Raw genomic sequence first — 23,988 nt, forward strand, 5'->3', positions numbered from 1 at the left:
CAGGACCAGATAATATTTATCCTCGTGTTCTTAAGGAGGCTAGTGAGTACATATATAAACCCTTGACACATATTTTTAGGAAGTGACTGTGCACTGGAGAGATTCCGAAGGACTGGAAAATGGCAAATATCATCCCATTATATAAAAAGGGTGACAGGGAAGATCCAAGCAACTATAGGCCAGTAAGCTTAACAAGCATCACAGGAAAATCAATGGAAAGAATTATTAAGGATAAGATTGAGCAACACATGGCAAGGACAGGAGTTATTCTGAACAGTCAGCATGGGTTCAGAAGAGGGAGGTCGTGTTTTACTAACATGCTGGAATTCTATGAGGTTGCAACAAAAGGATACGATCAAAGTGGAGCTTATGATATTATTTATCTGCACTTTCAGAAAGCATTTGATAAGGTGCCACATGAGAGGTTGGGCATCAAATTAAAAGAAGTGGGAGTTCAGGGTGATGTTTTTAGATGGGTGCAGAATTGGCTGAGACACAGGAAGCAGAGGGTGATGGTGCGAGGAACCTCATCAGAACTGGCCGATATTAAGAGTGGTGTTCCACAGGGGTCAGTGCTAGGGCTGCTGCTATTTTTAATACATATAAATGATTTAGATAGGAATACGAGGGATATCCAGAAAAAAAGGTTACAAGTGCCCTGGAGGGTGCAGGGAATTTTTTTTTTCGAAGGTTGGCATACCTGCGTGTAGGGGGGTCCTAACGGTCAAAATAAGCCCGGGACCGCGTCAGTCAGTTGTGAAATGTCATCACAGCAAGCGAGTTCGTCAACCTCTGCTGAGGCCGTTTGCTCCACCTACCGCCGATGCGAGATTCGTTCGGTCATCAAGTTCCTCACTTTGCGTCGCGAATCCGCGGCCGAGATCCATCGTCAGCTTGTGGAAACTTATGGACCTGAGGTAATGTCACGTCAGCATGTTTACAAGTGGGTTAGGTCGTTCAAAGAAGGTCGCACTGACACTCATGACGAAGAAAGGAGTGGGAGGCCTTTTTTTTCGTTTCAGAAGAGCTTCTGCAGCAAGTTGATGAAAAAATTCGCAGTGATCGTCGTGTGACGATTGACACCCTTCATGAAATGTTCCCACACATCTCACAAAGTCTCATGGGTGAAATTGTCTTAGAAAAACTTGATTACAGGAAGCTGAGTACAAGATAAGTGCCAAAAATGTTGACTCCAGAACATCGCCAAAATTGCGTTTTGGCTGCACGTGAATTTCTTCAGCGTTATGAAATCGTGTGCGAGGTGTTTCTTGACTCTATTGTGACTGGAGACGAAACTTGGGTATGTCACTATACTCCTGAGTCCAAAAGGCAGTCCCAACAATGGCACCATACCCATTCCCCATCAGCCAAAAAATTCAAAGTTCAGTTTTCAGAGCAGAAGATTATGGCATTTGTCTTTTGGGACAGAAAAGGGGTTTTGTTGGTGGATTTCATGGCCAAAGGGACCACCATCAATGCTGAAACATATTGTGAGACCCTAAAAAAATTGAAAAAAAAGATTAAAGACAAAAGGAGGGGAATGCTGACTCGTGGTGTGTCCCTCCTTCACGACAACGCCAGTCCCCATACCGCTCATGTGACTCAGAATCTGCTTGTGTCCTTTGGATGGGATATTGTTACCCACCCACCCTATTCCCCGGACCTTGCGCCCTCAGATTTTCACCTTTTCACCAAACTGAAAGAATTCTTGGGTGGAAAACGTTTTTCCAACGATGAGGAGGTGAAGGAGACAGTGGAGAAGTGGCTTTCGGAGGTGGAGCGGAGCGTATTCGACGAGGGTATAAAAAAGCTGGTGCCCAGGCTGAAGAAGTACATCGAAGTTGATGGCGATTATTTTGAGAAATAAACACATATTTTGGAACATACCCTGTAAATTTGGTTGAAATATATTCATTTTTCGATTTTTAACAGCTGTTGTAACCTTTTTTTCTGGATATCCCTCGTATAAGTAACAAGCTGGTTAAGTTTGCAGATGATACCAAGATTGGTGGATTAGCAGATAATTTGGAATCTGTTATATCATCACAGGAGGACTTGGATAGCATACAGGCTTGGGCAGATTTGTGGCAGATGAAATTTAATGTCAGTAAATGTAAAGTATTACACATAGGAAGTAAAAATATTAGGTTTGAATACACAATGGGCGGTCGGAAAATCGAGAGTACACCTTATGAGAAAGATTTAGGAGTCATAGTGGACTCTAAGCTATCAACTTCCCAACAGTGTTCAGAAGCCATTAAGAAGGCTAACAGAATGTCAGGATATATAGCACGATGTGTGGAGTACAAGTCCAAGGAGGTTCTGCTCAACCTTTATAATGCACTGCTGAGGCCTCATCTGGAGTACTGGGTGCAGTTTTGGTCTCCAGGCTACAAAGAGGACATAGCAGCGCTAGAAAATGTCAAGAGAAGAGCGACTAGGCTGATTCTAGGACTACAGGGGTTGAATTATGAGGAAAGATTAAAAGAGCTGAGCCTTTAAAGTTTAAGCAAAAGAATATTAAGAGGTGACATGATTGAAGTGGCACCCTGCCCAGGATTGGTTCCTGCCTTGTGCCCTGTGTTGGCTGGGATTGGCTCCAGCAGACCCCCGTGACCCTATTCGGATTCAGCGGGTTAGAAAATGGATGGATGGATGGATGATTGAAGTGTTTAAAATTATGAAGGGAATTAGTACAGTGGATCGAGACTTATTTTAAAATGAGTTCATCAAGAACACGGGGAAACAGTTGGAAACTTGTTAAGGGTAAATTTCGCACAAACATTAGGAAGTTTTTCTTTACACAAAGAACGATAGACACTTGGAATAAGCTACCAAGTAGTGTGGTAGACAGTAAGAAGTTAGGGGCTTTCAAAGCTCGACTTGATGTTTTTTTGAAGGAAACAAGTGGATAGGACTGGCGAGCTTTGTTGGGCTTCTATAATACTAAGTTTCCTGTTTTTGTACCGAGCTCAATCATAATGTATATAGGCCATTGTTCTTTACTTTTAAACCATGAGAAACAGGGTGTACGTGGTGAAATTCACACATCTCCCAAAATAAGAATAATAATACAGTAAACCCTCGTTTATCGCAGTTAATCCGTTCCAGACTCTACCGCGATAAATGAATTTCCGTGAAGTAGGATTCTTTATTTATAAATCTAATATTTTTGCAGTTAGAGCATAGCAAACCTGTTTACGACCTTCTAAATACGTTTTTTTAACATTATTAGAGCCCTCTAGACATGAAATAACACCCTTTAGTCAAAAGTTTAAACTGTGCTCCATGACAAGACAGAGATGGCAGTTCTTTCTCACAATTAAAAGAATGCAAACATATCTTCCTCTTCAAAGAAGTGCGTGTCAGGAGCAGAGAATGTCAGAGAGAGAGAGAGAGAAAAGCAAACAATCAAAAATCAATACGGGCTGTTAGAGCTTTGAAGTGTGCGAAGCACTGCGAGGGAAGCATATCTTATATCATTGAGGATTTTTATTTAATACGTGCTCTGATTGGGTAGCTTCTCAGCCATCCACCAATAGCGTCCCTTATATGAAATCAACTGGGCAAACAAACTGAGGAAGCATGTACCATAAATTAAAAGACCCATTGTCCGCAGAAATCCGCGAACCAGCGAAAAATCTGTGATATATATTTAGATATGCTTACATTTAAAATCCGTGATATATATTTAGATATGCTTACATTTAAAATCCATGATATATATTTAGATATGCTTACATTTAAAAGCCGCGAAAGTCGAAGCGCGATATAGAGAGGGATCACTGTACATTTAAAATGTCATTTATATCCTAAGCAAACAGAACTATCAATCAAATTATGGTCATCTAAGGTATCAACATCTGCCATATCCTGCTAGCAACTAGGTGTAATCAATCATGTTAAAAGTTTTCTGAATTTGTAATGAATTCCTTTGAAAGAATAGTGACCTAATCAATGGATTGTATAAATATAGCACAGAGGACACTTTTATCTTGATAAAAACATTAATATGATGCTTCAGTTCAAGTTCAAGCACTTTATTGTCATTGTGTAACACAACGAAATTACTTTTTGTGACAGCCCCAAGGAGCATTTAAAGAAAAGTCAAATAATTCCAAATATGTCGTATACAATGTTAAGTGATCAAGTAACCAGAGCAAATTATTATTGCTTAAAGTACAGCAGCATAAATTGTTATTGCACCTGTTAATGAATAGTACATTACGTATTCTACAGTATATTGTATTACATTAGTATATTGCAAATTACCAAAATAGCTTATTGCACATGTTCAATTAGAAATAATCTCAGACTGAGGAGATTCAGAGTTCAGGAAGTTTGTGACAGATGGGAAAAAGCTATTTTTTAGTCTGTTTGTGTGTACACAGATTGACCTAAAGTGTCTGCCTGACGGGAGGAGCTCAAACAAAGAATTTCCAGGATGAGTTTTGTCCTTGAGAATGTGTTTGGCCCTTCTCACACAGCGAGGGTTCGAGTGATGGCAGTTCAGTCCCAATAATGGCCTCTGCTGTTTTTACGACCCGCTGCAGGGCGTCTTCAGCAGCCTTGGTGCAGCTGTTGTACCTGCAGGCCATCATGCAGTTACTTAAGATGCTCTCTATAGTGCATCTATAGAAATTAACCAGCAGCTTCTGGGGGAGGTCAGCTCTCCTTAGCTTCCTGAGAAAATAGAGGTGTTGTTGTGCTTTGCCAATTATAGCCAAGTTGTTGTCAGCCCAGGACAGGTCCTCCGAGATGGTGACTCCTAGAAACGTAAAGCTGTAAACTCTCTCTACAAGCATCTGCATTGATTGATATCGGAGGCTTTTTGCCTCTTCCGAGCTTTAGATAAAGAATAATGATTGATGCTTTCTCCTGCCTTTGTTTTATTGCTTAAATCGGGACATTCCAGTGGAGGGTGTCTGCATTCATAATTTTATTCCACAACCTTCATTTTAATTGACTTGCTATTTAAGACTCAAACCCCTTGACTATTTCTTTTATTCATTAATTACAAGCCAAAAAATAATGATATACAAAACAAGCCAGCACATGACCAGCTAACCTGTGTCCATCATACAATATCTGAAAATAATGAAAGGGGAAGGTCTCAGTAGTGTCGATCTGCTCAGGTCCACAAAACAGTTAGATGATGCTTCCTGCTGTGGTCGAATGAGAGCACCAAACACGCCATGGAATTCAATAATAAGTTAAATCAACAACAAGAATCATCATCTAATTACGAAATTGGTTGGAGTTTGAGGCCCCTGACTTCACAAATCATTTTTGTTTGGCTGCCATTTAAGGAGAAAAGAAGCAATTCAGGAGATTGAGTCTTAAAAACAAAGTCAATTAAAATGAAGTGCAAAGAAGGCAATTAACAGCAGAAATGGGTTACTAATTAAGAAACTGGAAGGAAGTAAAACCTGCAGCCACGGCAGCCCTCCAGGGTTGGAGTTGGACACCCTTGTGGTAGAAGAACACGAAAGGTCAAAGTAATGTTGTCATTGGATTGGAGACCACATGTTCTAGATACTTGGGTAAGGAAAATGTTGAGTAATTTACTGATTAACAATATCAGGTGACCTGCCTCAGATGGTCAAAACATTAGTTGGAAAGACACAAGAGACACAGAGAGGTAGAGAGGACATGTTACTAACTTGGGGAAGATTAAGGATGCAGAGTGTGATTGGATTCTGCAGAAAATCTGTAATGGAGGTGGCTTCATGATGTACGTTGTTTGATCCGTGTTATTATAGTGACAGGCACGGGCACCAGTGGTGAAGAAAGGGGCCATCTTAGCAAAATTAGCAGAATGGTATTTTTATCTGAATAGAAAAAAGAAGTTACCATCTGAGGTGACGCCTATGTCTTTCAGGCGCCTTATGATGTCAATGTTTGTTTTTTTGTGGGTGCGCTTTAATTTTTTTTTTCTAGAAATGCAGGCTTCCTGCAACATTGTGCCACCATAGATGTGGCCTTATCACTGAAAGTGATTTGTATGCTTTATTCACTTAAGTTTGTCAACAGAATATGGAACAGAATAGCTGTTGTTATACCATTTCTTAAAGCACAAGTTCTTTCATCTGTTCATTTTGGACCCTCTTTGGCCAATTCAGGGCTGCGGGTGGTTCTTTGTATACTTGATTTGATTTTGTAAGTACAGTAGATGAGTGTTAGCAATACAGCTTTACAACTCTAGCAGTTCTGTTTGTATGGATTAAGCACATTTGTTCTCTGCCCAAGTGGGTTTTCCTCTAACATCCCAAAAGTAGGTGGTTTAATTGTTGTTATAGGTTTGCAAGCTGATAAGGATGTGTCAAGAACAGAAAGGCCATTGAGCTGAGATATGACAAAAGGAAGTACTGCCAGGTAGTATAAAACAGAAGCCCAAACTGGTAACTGGAGTGCCCTTCCAAAGAGGGGTACATGGATACCTTTTTGTGTTCAAAGAGTGCACTGTAATTCTATGAGGAATTATATAACAGAGGGGTCATGAGTAATGGGTAGAGAACTGTGAGAGTTTCCCCACACCCTTGGGTGTCAACATTGGGCTTCTATGTTGGCACCTGATCCTTTAACTATGCATTGAGGTCCATGCTAACAGTGCAACCTATGGTGAGAGGACCTCAGAACTTTAAAGGGCCTTCCTTAATTATGGATGTAATCCTAGGTGTTGTCCCAGATTTAGCTTCAGGAATTCTGCCAGTGGCCCATAAACCTTGGTATGGTACATTGTGGCAATGTATGTACAGAGCAGCTCACACACAGTCCATAGCTGCAGAGCACACAATTCATTACAGCAGTATACACTAAACAAATCAAATATACAAGTTGATTGAATGGCTCAGTCTTCTGACTGGAGATCAACACAATTGATGGACATATAACAAGATTACAAGATAGTTACTAAGCATATGTACTGTATACATACCAAAAAATGGCCTCTATAGGTATTCCTTTTACATACCTAAGAGTGGCTATCAGCTTGAACCCTATCTGTTTCATGTGACAGAGTAGATAGGAGAGCATAAACAGCTGTGTTTTCTGGATTTATGACATTGACGTCCATTACTGCACACACACAACATTTTGCCTCTTTGTCATGTCACTGGAAGTTCAGTCTTGGCTGTAATCATTTCCTTCTTTGGAAGCCACCAGTGAACCCTCTTCAACATGGAGACTATTCATAAGCATAGAGGAACTGACAATTATTTTTTATTTTTTGATATTGTAATTTTTCCTTTATGAACCGTAAAGCACTCTGAGCTACAACTGCTTATGTAAAACAGACTATATAAATAAATGCTGTTATTTGCTAATTAGAAAGGCATAAGCGGCCAGCCACATTTCAGATTCATGAAAGTGACATCCAGAGAGGGAAAGAAAAAGAATAACAAAAACTAAGGGAACAGGCAATGATACAGTCAACGACCGTGACATTAAGGTCAAAATCTTAGCAAGTAAAATACTATCAAAAGAAAAACATTATGAAATGTGATCCAGGAGAATAGCAAGGGTCAAAGTGTTTGTAGAAACAGATGCTGGTAAAAAAAAAAAAAAGAACGGGAGAGACTTGATAACTGATCCAAGATTAAAAGCCAGGCTCCTCTTTAACTACACCTGCAGAGAGGAAAAAATGAATTCAGGTGGCTGTTGGGTCATTGAGGGTGCCTCACAAATGAATACTGGAGAACTGGGCAAAGCAGGGCATGGAAGAGTGCTTAAACTACAATGGATTTGAAACAAAGCGATCATTATGTGATTAAAGTCTAGACGTTCAGCTTTAATTCAAGGGTTTAACAAAAATATCGTATGAGCTGTTTAGAAAAGAAAGACATTTTTATACCTTGTCTCCCATATTTTCAGGGGCTCAAAAGTATTTGGACAAACTAACATAATCAAGAATATAATGATCATTTTCAATGTTTGCTTGAAATTCTTTTACAGTCAATGACTGCCTGAAGTCTGAACCCATGGCCACCTGGTTTCCACCCTAGTAATACTTTGCCAGACCTTTAATGCGTTCGTCTTCAGTTTCTGCTTGTTCGTTGGGCTTTCTAGCCTTCACGTTTGTCTTCAGCAAGTCCAATTGGGTTGAGGTCAGTTGATTGACTTGGACATTTTAGAACATTTTCACTACTTTTCCTTGAAAAGCCCTTGGTTTGCTTTCACAGTATGTTTTGGCTCATTGTCCATCTGTACGGTGAAGCATTGTCCTATCTGTTTTGAAGAATTTGGCTGAGTCTGAGAGGATAGTGTCGCCCTGTACACTTCAGAATTCATCCTGCTACTTCTGCCAGCAGTCATATCATCAATAAATACTAGTGAATGACTTCCATTGGCAGACATGCATGATCATGCCACCATGCCTCCACCATGTTTCACAGATGATGTGGTATTCATTGGGTCATGAACAATGTCTTCTCTTCTCCATATAACATTCTGGTATATATTGATCTTACGTTTTGTGGTTCCCGGCCGGACGCCCAGGAGGACCGGAGGAGGGCTTGTGCCTCCTCCAGACTGCGAGGGAGCGTCCGCCCCGGTTATGTTGAGGGCCTCGGGTGAAGGGCTTGGAAGCTCAGCCCTGTAGGGACCCGTGGCCGCGCCCCGGTGCCTGGATATCCCTGGGGGGATAACGACGGGGGACACTCGGACGGCTTCCGGGTGTGCAGCCGGCACTTCCGCCACACTGGGGCGTGTCTGCGGAGGAGTGCCGGGAAGCAGCTGGAGCCCATCTGGGTTCCTATTTAAGGGGCCGCCTCCCTCCACTCATTGGTGGATGTCGGGTGGAAGAGGAAAGAGCTGGAGAGAGGACGGGAGGCGGCCAGGAAGGCATAAGGACTGTGAGGCCTGGACATTGGGGGAAATCGGTGCAAGAGGCACTGGGGAGTGCACGGTAAACTGTAAATATATTGTAAATAAAGAGTGTGTGGTGAGACACAACGATGTCCGTCTGCCTGTGTCCGGGTTCAAGTCCACAGTTTCCTTTGTCCAAAGAAAATGGTTGCAGAACTGCTTCCACCTTCTGCTATCTCTCTAAAGGGTTGGTTTTGTTTTCTCTGCCTAATGACTGACTGTTTTTACTTGTATGGTCAACTCTTTAAACCTCATATTGAGAGTCCACAGTGACAAGCTTCAAAGTGCAAATTCCACAATTGGAATCAGTAACACAGACCTTTTACCTGTCTAATAGTTAATGAAATAATGAGGGAACTGCTCCCACCTAGAAATGGGGGGGCTATGCAGTAAAATGGCAGTCATTCCTAAACGGTCCATACAATATTTTTGGTAAACTCCTTAAATTAAAGCTGAAAGTCTACACCTCATTCACATAATGATTACTTGATTCCATATCCATTGTGGTCGGGTACAGAGTCAAAATTCTGAAAAATGTATCACTGCACAAATACATATGGACCCGACTGTATGTCTTTTATTAAGTGCACAAAGTAATCCAACACTAACTGGCACTGTATGAAAAACAAATTGACTCCACTCCTTACACTTTACTGGTTGCAATGGCTTTGCCTGCAGTGACTGCAACCAACCTTTTATAATTCGAAATTATTCCTCCACACCACTGTAACGGCTTATCTGCTTTTTTGTAACCCCTCTTGCTCAGACATCTCCACCCATGACAAATGAGTCACTGTTCTTTAGTTGTGGCTCTTTGCCTTTTAATCAGACGTTGTTCACCAAGGCTCACATGGCATTACCATATTTTTATCAAAAAAAGTGCAAATATATCTTACCAGTCTCTTAAAACTCTGGTCAATTTAGACTCTCTGTAAGGTATGTGCTGGCAACCTGGTGTGCTAAGTGCAAAAATGACCTGAAATGAGAAGAGAGACTTTAATAGTCTGACTCTGATGAAACTGAAAAATAAAAATAGAGAAGATTACATAACGGATCAAAATTTCTCCATTAAAAACACGTTTCTATTTTCATAATTTATTATTTTACAAGTCATTGGTATTTATTAATGAACTATTGAAAACTGGAGTTGTCGGTGGCTGGCCCAGTGACACAACAAGTAGACCACAGTGCCTGGACAGTGGTTCAGGTCTGCATATTCACTGCATGTCCACGCCAGTTTGTTTCACAGACTGTTTTCTTCCTACAGTCCAAAGTCATGTTGTCAGATTGTCTCTAAACGTCTTCAGTGTAAGTACAAGTTTGCCTTTGGGCTAAGTTATTTGATTTTAAATAACATTGACGTCAATTCAATGTGTGAGTGAATTTGCCAATTGGTACTCCAATTCTAAAAACCTTTGAATTGAAAAGGGGTAGGTTTCAGCTTCCTGTACTGGAAAAGGCAGGTCAAATGACGAACAGATGAATGGAAGCTAAGCTGGACCTAAAGGAATGGTTCATGCAATCATTTAACTCTTTCAGGGTGGATGTCAACTTTTGTCGAAATTCAGGGTTAGGGGACAGTAATCAGTTGTGAACTGCTACCAAACTTGCTGTTACATTTTAATTTGACTCTCTTTGCTAGAAGGAAAGTTAGCTTTGTTGATTTGCCCTCGATTTCCTGCATGTGTATGACTTAGCGAAGAGCAAACCGTCTCTAAAATAGCATCAACATATGGTGAGTGACCAAAGCGAATGCGCAGAGCAAAAAACTCTGTGGACGTCGTTTTTCGTATTATGACTGAATCGGACCCTGACCTGTCGGTCCTCTGATTTTGATGCTAGTGATCAGGAGATAGAGATTGAAAACTAAAGTGAAGTGTCAGCATTAGCCGATTGTTTCCCAGCTGATCGTGGTACTGAACACGTTTGTGTAGCTGATGCGCAAATGGAGGTAGGCCTGGGAGGTCAGCCACTTATGTTGAAAAGAAGTACAAACCATATTGCATCACACTGCAACCTCCAACGCTACCCACCTGCTGCATGAAGACAACCAGGCTGCCAGTTCATCATACATTTCTGCTGGCCCTTGAACCAACCCCGCGCAGCCTCCAGAGGTGGCAAACAAGTGCCAACAGCTGCCACATCACTGTGTAACAGTAGATTTATGTGTGAAACCATTGCTTTGTGTGCTTTTAAGAAAACCGAGTTTTGTAAAAAAAAAAAAAAAAAAATATTCAGCCTTCAAAGAGTTAATGGACTCAATTCAATTCAAGGCTCCAGGGGGTTCTGATTGGACACAAGGCACAAATCAGTCCTGGGCAAGTGTGACAGTATGGAGCAAACAAAAATTGGAAAAACTCAAAGGGTGCTGAAGATTTAAAGGGTCGATGCCAGATGCTCTGCAGTGTATCCTGGTTTGTCTATTCTACGTCAAATCCTGGTTTCGCTGAGTGGGGAAAAGCACACTTTATTTACATTGCAAAGGTCCGATATGAAATATATAGATGTTATACATTTTTTTTCTTGTTGGTCATCTGGTGCTTCAAGACTGGGAAGCCAGCAAAGAAAACAAGTGAACCAAAATGACATTGGTCTCCCACAGTATTGTGGTGACATGTGTACCGGGTTTGTGATGGTTAGCCCTGACATAACTTGCATCTGGAACTGTCGATAACGTGACCTGAATGAACCGAGCAATGAGGACACATAATATTCAATAGAAGGTGCAAAGGTGCTTCAGTGCTTTTATTACAAAAATAAACAGTCGAAGGGTCAAAAACCTCAAAGTGTCCAAAGCGCAGAGCAGTTCTTCATAATGATTAAATAAATAAATAAATAATTCAGTAAAAGCAGGTCTTCAGTTTGGAGGATAAAAATCCCTAAATAAAAGGATCTATAAAACTGAGGTTAAAACTAAATGGCAGGTTCCATCCATTAAAACAATCTCAAGCTGCAGTGCGTCCCACTAAAATCAGCGTCTCACCAACTCACCTTGAAAGGGTCTCTCCTGGGAGAGGAGATGTCCACCGACTTTAACAGGCTCGAATCCACACCACCAGTGCTTCAGCATCTGTGGGGCACCACACCAAGCCTTGCTCCTGTCTCCTGCGTTTGCTGTTCCGTTGGTATTCCTGGCATGACCCTTCTTTAAACAATGGTTCATTCCTGCCCCGAGTATTCACAGCAGGAGTGACCCTCTTCCCCCTTTGAGTGTCAGCCACATGCTCCTCTTCTGAGGTTCATAAATCCAGCTATCTACTTCCCCTCATCATCAGCGCTGGCTCCCTTCTCATCCTGCCTTCTCTCTTACACTTTCACTTCAATGTCCAAGTACACCTGTGGCTTCTTTTCTTTCCATCATCAGCTTAGGATGCTCTTTAAACATCCACTGGGTGAAGGTGTCGCAGTCACAAACTCCATAGTACTAACAAGGAAATTGTCCGCTGCACACATTCACTTGTCATCTCCCTATCAACATTCTGGAGATACCCCACCATGCTGCCACATGCACTGGCACCTGTCTGGAACCTGAGTGCTCTGTATTTATTTATTTAAAATGTGGACGTGCCATGGACTTCATTACTCACTATACAACAGTGGTCCGTGGCGAATCTGAGCAGGTGCAGCTGCTTTTAAAAGAACAGTGACGCTCAGACCTCACGAGTGAAGGTGTGGGAGAGGAAAGCCGTGTGGCGGCAGTGAACTAAATGGGAGAATGACAAGCATAGTTGGCACAGCCACCCCTCTCTGGGGCTCTGTGGAAAGTTCAGTTCAGCTGTGCTCACACGGTTATAAAAAGGTCTGAGTAGGTCAGAAAGGTGAGGAAGCAATCAGAATGGAGCAGGGCTGAATGGAGCATAGGCTGAATGCCAGCACGGGTTGAAGGAGGCACGCGGTCAGGGAAGCCCCTTGGAGTAGCGTAGGCAGAGGCATTCCAGGGGCGGGACAACTCTTGGATGATCAAGTGCCTCAGGGGTGCTACTGGACTGAAAAAAAGGTGGCAGGAGATAGAGGTCAGGCTCAGAGCATCCCAGCAAGCACCGATTCCTAAGTTAGGTTTTATGGACCGCATTTGCCAGTGTCTCAGTCCTGCTGAGCATGTCTGCTGGGTGAGCAGGGCGAGATGGGAGAGAGAAAGAGAGCACTAGGGAATAGAATGGAAGGAAACTGATTCTGACTGATTTTATCCTTGATTTTAGCTACATATTTATTAGATTTATTTATTGGACTTTTAACCTCCTGCACTGCACTGTTTTGTATGGATTATTTATTGAAGACTTTGTTTAAGCACCACATTTTGGACACTTTTTACTAAAAGCACATTTCCACTTTTGTACCATAACTGTTTTTGTGTCCTCATTCGCTCTAGGTATGACTATCAATATCATAGGAAAAGAAACAAACCCGTGGATGCAGGCACTGGGAGCATCACAAGTATACTAAGAAAAATGTAATTATTATTTCTATTTTGTCCTTTTCTTGGCTATAATATTGTAACAAAACTACATACAGCAGTAAAATATGTATACATTAAATATGATATTCTGTATATATATTTGTATTTGTATATGACAGTCTGCGTCTGCGCTGTCATGTTTCATTTTCTTTTGTAATATAAATGAAGAAGTTATACAATAGCAGTCCAGAGAATTTTGAGCTGTGAGTGAGTTGAGATCTGCCAAGAGGGATATCAAGACCTGAAGCGCCAGGAGAAGGGGGGGCTATTTGGAATAGTGGAGAAGGGTCTTAACATTCTTGCCCAGTGGACTGACAATCAATGTGTTTCTGGATTTACATAACTGTTACTGATGAGGTTTATCTACAGGAACTGTGGGAGTAGAACTTCATTAACTTAGGACTGAAACGTTTTGGAGGCCACACTCCCTAGCAACTGTTGCCCCTGGTTAATGCATTTTTGGTGAGATTAATGCTTCTGCTTTTCAAGGATTCTCTCTTTGTCTATCAAACCTTAAGCCTCGAACCTGAACAAAATAGTTAACTCATTATTATGGAATCAACTCTTTAAATTGCGATGGTGTTTTTTGTGCCTTAATATGTCGATAATATATTTGTCATTATATGTGTTGGTAATGTTTACTTAATTTAATACAGTACATTTTATTGAACATTACTGTGAAAAATCTTACTTAACTGGGTAGATGATGGTAATCAATGCCAGGATTATATCGAACAAAGTCAGCTCCTTAACTTTTTTCAGGAGTCTTATCTGAGTCTTTTTATGTGCTGACCTGGTGTTGAGTAAAAATTATTGGGTTATTTACATTTCCAAATATTGTAATTGATCGCTTGAGACTTTTCAGCTCCTGTGGGTTTTCATGCATTGTCTGGAAACTCCTCCTTCCTTCATCAAAAGCTCTATGACCAGATACCTGAAAACAAAAATCATTTCTTATATGACTTTATATTATATAGTGTTAACTGAAGGAAAACTTAACAAATGTATCTCATAGAAAAGTACTTACTCTGCCACAGCTCGCTAATTCAACCTGAAATGAACAAGAAAAGGGAAAACACTTTTAATGGCTTTTAATTTTCAAGAGAAAGGCTGAAATCTGCCTTAGCTAGGACACCAGTCCATTGTACTCTACACTTTCATAAAAATACACGTACAGTATCTATACTCACTCATACAAGGCCAGGTCAACCTAAATTTCAAACCCTTGTGATGAGTAAAATTAGAAAACCCACAGAGGCATAAGGAGAACATATTCTACATAACCACACCAATCATGAATGACCACATCTAGATTGAGGGTGACAGCCTCCTCTGCAGAGGCTTGTCCCGTTTAGAAATTTTTGCCACAAGCGGATGAGGAATCTTAATTGGTGCCAAGCTAGTATGGATAAGAGGATAGTTAGAAGGTCTGTTCTCTCTCCCCCCACCCCAATACTACAGGTTTGAACTACCATCACACTTATAAATGTACCCAAATCGTGGTTAAATTCCTTCTCTAATCAGACATGGCATGATAATGGTGACATACAAACCACTATGATGTCAAAGTGTGATTCCTGTCTGCAAACAAATGTTTTCATTTGGAATTGCTGATGAGGATTGTAATACGTTTCTGGGGTAGAAAGGTTAAGTGTACTTTTAAATTTAAATCTGTAAGAGGACCATTTCAAACCAACCAAAAGCAATATCATACTGTCTCATGATGAATCCAGCAGGGGGTGTACGCTCCCTGGGAATATATGTTCATTATAGATTGCAGCTCCCCTAGTGGTTCGGTGGTAATTCTGAGATGAAGAATAAAAATTACACTGAAGAAAGGATACACTTGGCTGGTTTTAATATCGACAGGCACTCACTGTGGTGTTCCTTCCATGTGCAGTAGAGGGCAGTGGGCATGGAGGAAAGGAGGAGAAGTGGGGAGAGGATCGTAGAGTGGGGTTGGAGTTGAGCATTAAAGAGGATTGTGGTAAAGAAGACTACGTGCTGTTTGTATTGTCTGAATATACACACTCACAATAATACAATTTCTAAGGAAAGCTCTTGACAAAGCATTATGCAGTCAGTTCTGGTCGCTTCGATAATGTGGGAGGCATTTTTCCTAGGTACAGGCAGGTATGATGTGTTCCATCCATCTGCAGGTCAGCTTCAATGTTCAGTGCAATTGCCAGAGCTTTTATACTTTTCTCACAGGCTTTGGTTCCAAAATAAAAACATGCAATTTCCAAATATGGGATACAATCTTTTGCTGACACAGTTTAAATTTAAATAGTAGACAGTAACTGGTAACCATAAAATGACCATCAAACCACAAGAATACACCTTCTATCCTTTAATAGCCTGCCTAAGTTGTCTCTCCTTGTCTCTTCCCATCTCAGTTTTGACTTTCCCTGTCAGTTTGCTTACATGGCAATAAAGCTTTTTCCCTGTCAGTTGGCTCCCATGGCTTAAATGCTTTAGCTGTGTCTATTCATGACCTCAGTTACCCATTTTTGAGTAAAATTAAGTATTACGGAATAAAACTCGCAGATCATAGTGGCACACTTTAAACTTTGACTTTGGCCACAAAATAGAAAGTGTCAGGGATGCCAGGGGCAACGACCCGGCCGGGACACTGTGAGGGACCGGATGTGGGTCTGCGCCCACCCTGGATCACGTGGGAGCCGCCGCCCTGGTTGCTTTGGGGGCCACGGGTTGAGGGCATGGAAGCCCCATCCTGCAGGGGCCCGTGGTCACCGCCAGGAGGCGCCCCAATGTCTTGGGGACCCGTTACCTCAGGACTTCGGCCACACCCGGAAGTGCTGGGGGGAAGATTAAAGAGGACACCCGGTGAACTGCCGGGAGAACAGCTGGCACTTCCGCCACGCTGGGGCGTGGCCAACGGGGAAGTGTCGGGAACACCTGGAGCTCATCCGGGATATGAATAAAAGGGGCCGTCTCCCTTCATTCAGGGCTGGAGTCGGGTGGAAGAAGGACGAGGCACAAGAGGAGTGTGGAGGTGGCCCGGAGAAGAAGGCATTGAGTGGCCAGGACTGTGGATTGGGGTTTGTTGTGCACAGACTGTGTCTGAGTGAGGTAAAATATTGTAAATAGTTGTGAAAATAAACACGTGTGGTGGTAATAAACAACATCTGGCGTAGTCGACAGGATGCTCCGCCTGTTTCAAGGCGGGGACCTGATAGAAAAAATCTTGTTGTGGACGGCCCGGCGCAGCAGGGGACCCCACCCACGTGCCGCGGGAGTGGAGTGCACACAACCCGAAGGGGTGAGAGTACCCCACGGACCGCCAGGGGTCCGCGAGAAGGCCGTTTTTCCCTGTTGTGGGCTGGCGGCTTGCATGGCAAGGGGGCAGTGGTCTTCACCATGCCCGCCGTGGCCGGAGGCGCCCGGGACGGCATGGCGTCAAGAGAGGCTACGCCGAGGACGTTTCCTCGGTTGGACGAGTCCAGGGATGCGAGTGCCCTGCTTAACGGCAGCCGGCCCTTGGGGGCCGCGCGTGTTTTCTATCTTCCAGGCAGAGACTTCCCGGATTTGCGTTGGTGGCGGGCGCTTGCCGGTCTGCGGGCTCCGACAGCACGGCGGCAGCCGCGAGGGCTGCGGAGGAGGAGACGCTGCAGCTCGAGAGGCGCTGGCAACAGCAAGGCTGCTGGCAAGCACGTCGCCGCCGCAGAAGGGGAGGCAAGATGGCCGTGGACCAGGAGTCCCTCCCCCTGACAGGCACGCGATTGGATGGTGTGTCTTGCGCGCCTGCCAATGACTGTATAGAGGCGGGACCAAGGAATGTCCATCACGTGCAGGGGGGAGACCCGATTGGGCCAGAGGAAGAGGCCCACAGGAAGTTGCCGGCGTCCGGGGCTGACGGACAGGTAGGCTCCGCATCGGTTAACTTCCTGCCTTTGCCGGCTGCTCTGTCGGAGCTGGAGGCGTGCCTTCAGCCCACAGAGCAGCATTTGTTTCAGGTGCTACGTGCCCTCTGGGCAGAGATGCAGGTACTGGAGAGGAAGGCAGTCGCGTCCATAGAAGAGCTTCGATTGGCGATCCGACGGCGCGGCGCTGGATTCTCCAGCCGGAAGTGCAGGCCGGGGAAGGTAGGTTCAGCCGTCCCTGTACACCATGAGGGAGGGTCTGCTGAACACGGCTGTGACTCACAGGATCAGCTTCAAGTAAGCAGCCCTCCGACAGTAGGTGTGGCGCAGGAGGCTGTGCGCGCGGCGAGGGGGGAGTCCGTGAGGACGCTGGTTGGACCACGGGCTGCTAAGTGCCCCGGGTCCTAGCGCCCTCCGCCCCGAATCGGCCGCAGTCTCGTGCCGCTCTGTAGGGATGCAGACAGGAAGGAGTCCCTTTCTTTTTCATAAGGGGACTCAGACCATCAGGCCGTCCCAGAGAGACAGGAGGAATTGGAGGCTGAGTGCCGGTTCCTCCGATAGGTTTGGACGTGATGCTGGGTGCACGCGTCCGGGTGCTGGCCGCCCTCTGCGGGGGCAGAGGGAATGCCTGAGGCCGGTGGAGAGGAAAAGAGTGCAGGCGGTGCCGGCGTTTCCAACACCAGGAGGGACATGAAACCCGCGGAGAGGGGTGCCGAATGGAGGGGGGAACTCTGCCAGTGTGTGGCACAGGAAGGGTGCCCAGGCAGCGGTTCTGCCCCTGTGTTTCTCTTTGTTACAGGGACGGACCCCGGACAAGCAGTAGGACCCACTTCATCGGGGACCTGCCCTCAGGAGTCGGACCGTCTGTCAAAAGATCTCTCCGCTGGTGTGCGGGTGCCACCACGGCTGGAGGAGGCTGCAAGGGAGCGAGTGGCTCCGAACAAAGGGGCGCGGAGGCCTCGGAGGGGGTGCCGAACGAGGGGGCCCCAGGGTGCCGGTAAGAGGGGGGAGCGCAATCTGTGCGAGGCACAGGAGGGCATGAAGTGGTGGAGCTCAGGCCGCGTCTCCGCCCCTATTCCTGTTTAGAGAGCAGGACCAGACCCCGGCTGTTCTGGAGTAGGACCCGCTTCGGGGATATGCTGCCCTCGCGGGACGTGTCGCTCTTCCCAAGTGGTCTTCGCTGACTGTGGGGCACTGTCAGGGATGCCAGAGGCAACGACCCGGCCGGGACGCCGTGAGGGACCGGATGTGGGTCTGCGCCCACCCTGGATCACGTGGGGGCAGCCGCCCTGGTTGCTTTGGGTTGCATGGAAGCCCCACCCTGCAGGGGCCCGTGGTCACTGCCAGGAGGTGCTCCAATGTCTTGGGGACCTGTTACCTCAGCACTTCCGCCACACCCGGAGGTGCTGGGGGGAAGATTAAAGAGGACACCCGGTGAGCTGCCGGGAGAACAGCCGGCCAACGGGGGAGTGTTGGGAACACCTGGAGCTCATCCGGGAAATGTATAAAAGGGGCCGTCTCCCTTCATTGAGGCTGGAGTTGGGTGGAAGAAGGACGAGGCACGAGAGGAGTGTGGAGGCGGCTCGGAGAAGAAGGCATTGAGTGGCCAGGACTGTGGATTGGGGTTTGTTGTGCACGGACTGCGTCTGAGTGACGTAAAATATTGTAAATAGTGATGAAAATAAACACGTGTGGTGGTGATAAACAACATGTTCGCCTGTCTGTGTCCGGGCCGGTTCCACAAAAGTTATCTTTATAAGGAGCAGTATTGTCATAGAGATTCAAGTCTCTCCAGCGAATAACAGGAGTAGTATCAGTTATGATGTCCTTGAAGTGAGGGGACTTGAAATGCTTTAATTGAGACTGAAAAGTCAAAATTACGCTAAACCAGTTAACCATTTCCTGAAGAAGCCACAAATTTACTCTGACTATTCTCTAATGCCACTGCATTTAAATAACTGCTTGCTCTGGCATATGGCTGTAATTTAAATGACTTTACTTCAGAAGTACAAACCTTGTGTCAATCCTCATCATCAATACTGTACGTGTGCACAGATGCCACTGCGTTTACTTCTTTCAGAATAACCTTTTCTGTGGTGTTTATTTGAGTATGTCATTTATTTATTTTAGTAATCAAAAAAAAGTATGTGTGACCTTAATGCTTTAAGCATTTTGTAATCCATTACTTAACAGATCCTAAAATCAATAAAAAAATAAATATTGAGAAAACAACAACTACTAAAGTATGTACTTTATAATGTTCTGGGTGCTTACGTGCAATGAGAATTTCAATGTAGGGATATCATGCTCCCCTGCACACTTATTCATCACATTTGAATCCTCAGATTTCACACAGCACCAATGTGATTACCACAGTTACAGGGATCTTGTTCTTTTAAGGTGGGGTTTTAATATATTTTTTCCAGTTTATAGTTTAGCTTTGGGTTTGATAAGGAGAAGTACAAGGCAGTGCACGTTTTATAATAATACAGTGCATTTATGTTCAGGTTGTGACATAAGTGAGTGGTAGCGTAGCGGAGTGACTTTAAGGTGTAGGTGCGGCATTGCATAAGCATTCACATACGAAGGTCTGCGGCAGCCAACTGCCTCATTAGCACCTTGGGATTTGTGATTATGGCACCTACTCCTGGAAATGAGTCTTAAGAAGAATGATGTGGGTGGAGAAAGTTCTTGGAAGGAAAAATCAGATGCAAGATTGGTAGAACAAATGAACGAATGAGTGAAGTAGTGAGGAGGCAGTGTGGTCAGGCCCCTGAGAGGAACTGAAACGATGGAACTCCAAATCATGTCCCTGCTAAGGCAATTGGATTAGAGCAGGGACCAGGATCAAAGCCTCTCAGGGATCTAAGAAGCGCTGAGGAAGTGTGATGGGATGTTGGAGATTCAACTCCATGTGTCTGGGCTGATGCCTGTACAAGGAGAGAGGACAGGTGTTAGTGTCTCCACCAGCTGGGAAGACCTGCTAAGATGAACTGGGGAGACAGAGAGTGAGCTGCTATGAATGGATTAATGATTGGCACAGGAAACCTAGTTTGGATTTTAATTATTTATTGTGGCTTTTAACCTGCACATGAGCACTGGATTTTATCACTATGTATTTATTTATATTATAAGAAGATTTGATCTTTGCCCTCTTTAAACTTTGTGGTTTCTTTAACCCTGTATAGATTTAATTGGAATAAAAGCACTTTTCGCTGTTTTGTACCATCTCTCTTGTGTAAGTGTCCTCATTGCACCGGCTCATCTTGGTTGACAACTATCAATAGATTGAGCTCAAGAGGGATTTGACAGCTGCTACAATCCTGGACAAGTCACAGTTTCCATACATCCTACAATTATGTTGATAATTTGGAACATGTTATATTTTGGTGAGATGCTACAAGACAAAGTTATTCATCCACTCAAAGATTTGTCACAGCATGTGTCTCAGTGTGGTGCTTATTTCTTTCAAATTGAAATTGCCACACCTTTTATCTGAATGTAGCATTTATCTATATGTGAAGAGGTGATTCATTCAGAGTTACTTTACTTCCTATTGATAAAGAAACATCTGTCTATTACAGGCATGTTATACAGTATAATAAAGAATACACTGAGGTAAGGGGAATGCACATCTCACATTCTACCAGCAGACTTTATGCTTCTGCCCCAGTCAAAAAACAGAACTGCAGGTTATTAAAACATTAGACACACTTGCACTAGAACAGGCCATTCAGCTCAACAATAGCTCGCAAGTCCTATTCATTTAATTCTTCCAAAATAACATCAAGTTCAGTTTTGAAAGTCCCTAAAGTGCTATTGTCTATCAAACTACTTGGTCACTTATTCCATGTGTCTTTGGTTCTCTGTGTGAAGAAAAACTCCGTAATATTTGTGAAAATATTTACCCTTAACGAGTGTCCAAATGTATCCCGTTGTTTTTCATGTAGTCATTTCAAAATAAGTCTCAATCCACTGTACTGATTCTTTTCATAATTGTAAACACTTCAATCATGTCTTCTCTCAATCTTCTGTTGTTTAAATCTTTTAGGGCGAATGTCGAACTTTGTCAACACGAGGGGTCGAGGGTGGTAATCAACTGTAAACAGTGACATAACCAACCATTACATTTTGGTTTGACTCTCGTTGCTAGAAGGAAAGTTTACTTAGTTGGTCCAGCCGAGATTCCTTGTGCTCATATGAAGAGCATACAATAGCAAACATGATATCGTCATCTGGTGAGAGATCGAAGCGAAAATACCCCGTGGATGACGTTTTGCATATTATCACTGAATTGGACTCTGACTTGTTGAACTCCGATTTTGATGCAAGTGATCTGAAGATTGCAATCAAAAACGAAAGTGAGGTACCCGTATCAGCTGATCATGTTCCTCTAGCTGATGCACCTATGGGAATGTTCGCCTGGGTGGACCGTCACTTATAATGACAAGAGGTAGAAACCAGACTGCACTGCAACCGTGACCGCCGCTGCCACCCCAGCATCGCAAAGACAATCTGGCAGCCAGCCTGCCGCTCATCCCTGCCAGCCGTCATGCCGCCCGTGAGCGGCTTGAGCCACAAGAGATGGCAAACTGGTGGCCACAGCACACGGCAACAGACATTTTATGTGCTGCGCCACCACCACCTACTCCAAGCATCATGAGGCTCCAAAAATGATGGATGGATTAAAAGCCAGAAATCTACGTGACCATCATCATCAAGTCCTTCCGTGAGAACCCTAAATCCAAAGAGGACTATTTCATTTATGGTTAGGTAGAATGGCCAGAGGGGACTGGGCAGTCTCATGGTCTGGAACCCCTACAGATTTTATTTTTTTCTCCAGCAGTCTGGAGTTTTATTTTTTTTGTTTTCTCTGTCCGCCCTGGCCATTGGACCTTACTCTTATTCTATGTTAATTAATGTTGACTTATTTTATTTTCTTACTTTGTCTTTTATTTTTCTATTCTTCATTATATAAAACACTTTGAGCTACTTTTTGTATGAAAATGTGCTATATAAATAAATGTTGTTGTTGTTGTTGATTTACATGTGAAACTGTTGCTTTGTATGCTTTTCAGAAAACTTCATTTTTTGGAAAAATATTCAGCCCTCAAAGAGTTAAACTTAAAAGGCTCAGTTCTTTAAATCTTTCTTAATAATTCATCCCCTTTACCCCTAGAATCAGCCTAGTCGCTCATCTCTTGGCTTTCTGCAGTGCTGCTATGTCCTTTTCGGAGCCTGGAGGTCAAAACTATGCACAGTACTCCAGATGAGGCCTAACCAGTGCATATTAAAGCATCAGCATATCCTCCTTGGACTTGTATTGTACATATCAGGGCACTATATAACAACATTTGATAATGTCAAGTCCACTAGTGTATTCATTGTAGTACAGTCATTGCATATTCAAATGGGATTTAAGTCTGTCAGCATGCAATTTGTACATTTTTGCCAGGTCTGTGTGAGTTTTACCCTGACACTTCAAAGATGTATAGTTAGATTGACTGGCAACTCTAAATTGCCTCTGGATGCATAAGTGTGCCCTGAGAAAGCTGTCCCTGCCTAGCACCAAGCATCTTGCAACTCAGAATTAAATTAAACTGGCTTAGCAAATCTGTAGATGGATAGGGCACATGAAACACAAGATCAGAGTGACTAAACTAACAACTTTGTGCTATACAGTACAATATCTAATCAACAATTAGGCCACACTATGGCTCACTCACACCAGGCCTCTTCACATTCTGAAGTTAGTTGATATTTTATCTTTGGGATCAAACTGGAGGCCTTCACAACATTCATGAGCAAAGTTTCATCGTGCCATATAGAAAACAGTCCCAGGTCTCTGGAGGTGTAGGGCACACAAATCATTTTTTTAAAGGGAGTTACCTAAGCTAATTTGATTACAAATATATTTGCTTTTGTTTAGTATTTAACTCTACTGGTTACATAACTGAATTAAAATGTATAAAGATTTCAGCCTTACCAGGGTGAGTCTGCTTGTCATTGTTCTTTCCTTTGCTAAAAGAGTTCAAATGTCAAGATTAATCTTTTTTGCTCTTGAAAGAATCAACATAGTTGTAAGGACACTACTTCAATTATAAATATTAAACTATAATAAAAAATAATATAAAAGCAGAGACAGTCTTGGCTCCAAAGAGTCACTGATTTAACTTACTTATTAATTTCTGATTGATGACTAAATGTTTTCTTTAGGGGCGGCACGGTGGCGCAGTGGTAGCGCTGCTGCCTCGCAGTTAGGAGACCTGGGTTCGCTTCCCAGGTCCTCCCTGCGTGGAGTTTGCATGTTCTCCCCGTGTCTGCGTGGGTTTCCTCCAGGCACTCCGGTTTCCTCCCACAATCCAAAGACATGCAGGTTAGGTGGATTGGCGATTCTAAATTGGGCTTGGTGTGTGGGTGTGTTTGTGTGTGTCCTGCGGTGGGTTGGCACCCTGCCCGGGATTGGTTCCTGCCTTGTGCCCTGTGTTGGCTGGGATTGGCTCCAGCAGACCCCCGTGACCCTGTATTCGGATTCAGCGGGTTAGAAAATGGATGGATGGATGTTTTCTTTAGTGTCCTTCTCACTTACCTTGTATTTAAATTTACCTGTACTGATTTGTAAACTTTTAATTAAAAAAATCAAAGACTCTAAAACGGCCCTGAATGCTAATAAAAATAATAAATTACATTTATATAGTACTTTTCTGAAACTAAGTACTCAAAACAATTTACATAGACAGAGGGGAGCCACTTTGACTGCCACAAATGTGTAGCACCCACCTG

The 23,988-nt window shown here is 43.5% G+C and overlaps 1 protein-coding gene across 3 annotated transcripts in view; it reads right to left on the bottom strand.

Moving 5' to 3' along the window:
• si:ch211-63b16.4 (kinesin heavy chain) overlaps positions 1–23,988 on the bottom strand; it is a 164,022-nt gene that overhangs the window by 68,011 nt on the left and 72,023 nt on the right. For all 3 annotated transcript variants that reach the window (XM_039738035.1, XM_039738037.1, XM_039738036.1), the window contains exons 10-13: positions 23,192–23,226; positions 14,349–14,372; positions 14,148–14,255; positions 9,762–9,841 (exon numbers count right to left, since the gene is read on the bottom strand). In XM_039738035.1, coding sequence (XP_039593969.1) covers positions 9,762–9,841; positions 14,148–14,255; positions 14,349–14,372; positions 23,192–23,226 — 247 coding nt within the window. The remainder of the gene's footprint in view (positions 1–9,761; positions 9,842–14,147; positions 14,256–14,348; positions 14,373–23,191; positions 23,227–23,988) is intronic.

Source organism: Polypterus senegalus, chromosome 16 (genome assembly GCF_016835505.1).
Source record: "Polypterus senegalus isolate Bchr_013 chromosome 16, ASM1683550v1, whole genome shotgun sequence".
Lineage (NCBI taxonomy): Eukaryota > Metazoa > Chordata > Cladistia > Polypteriformes > Polypteridae > Polypterus > Polypterus senegalus.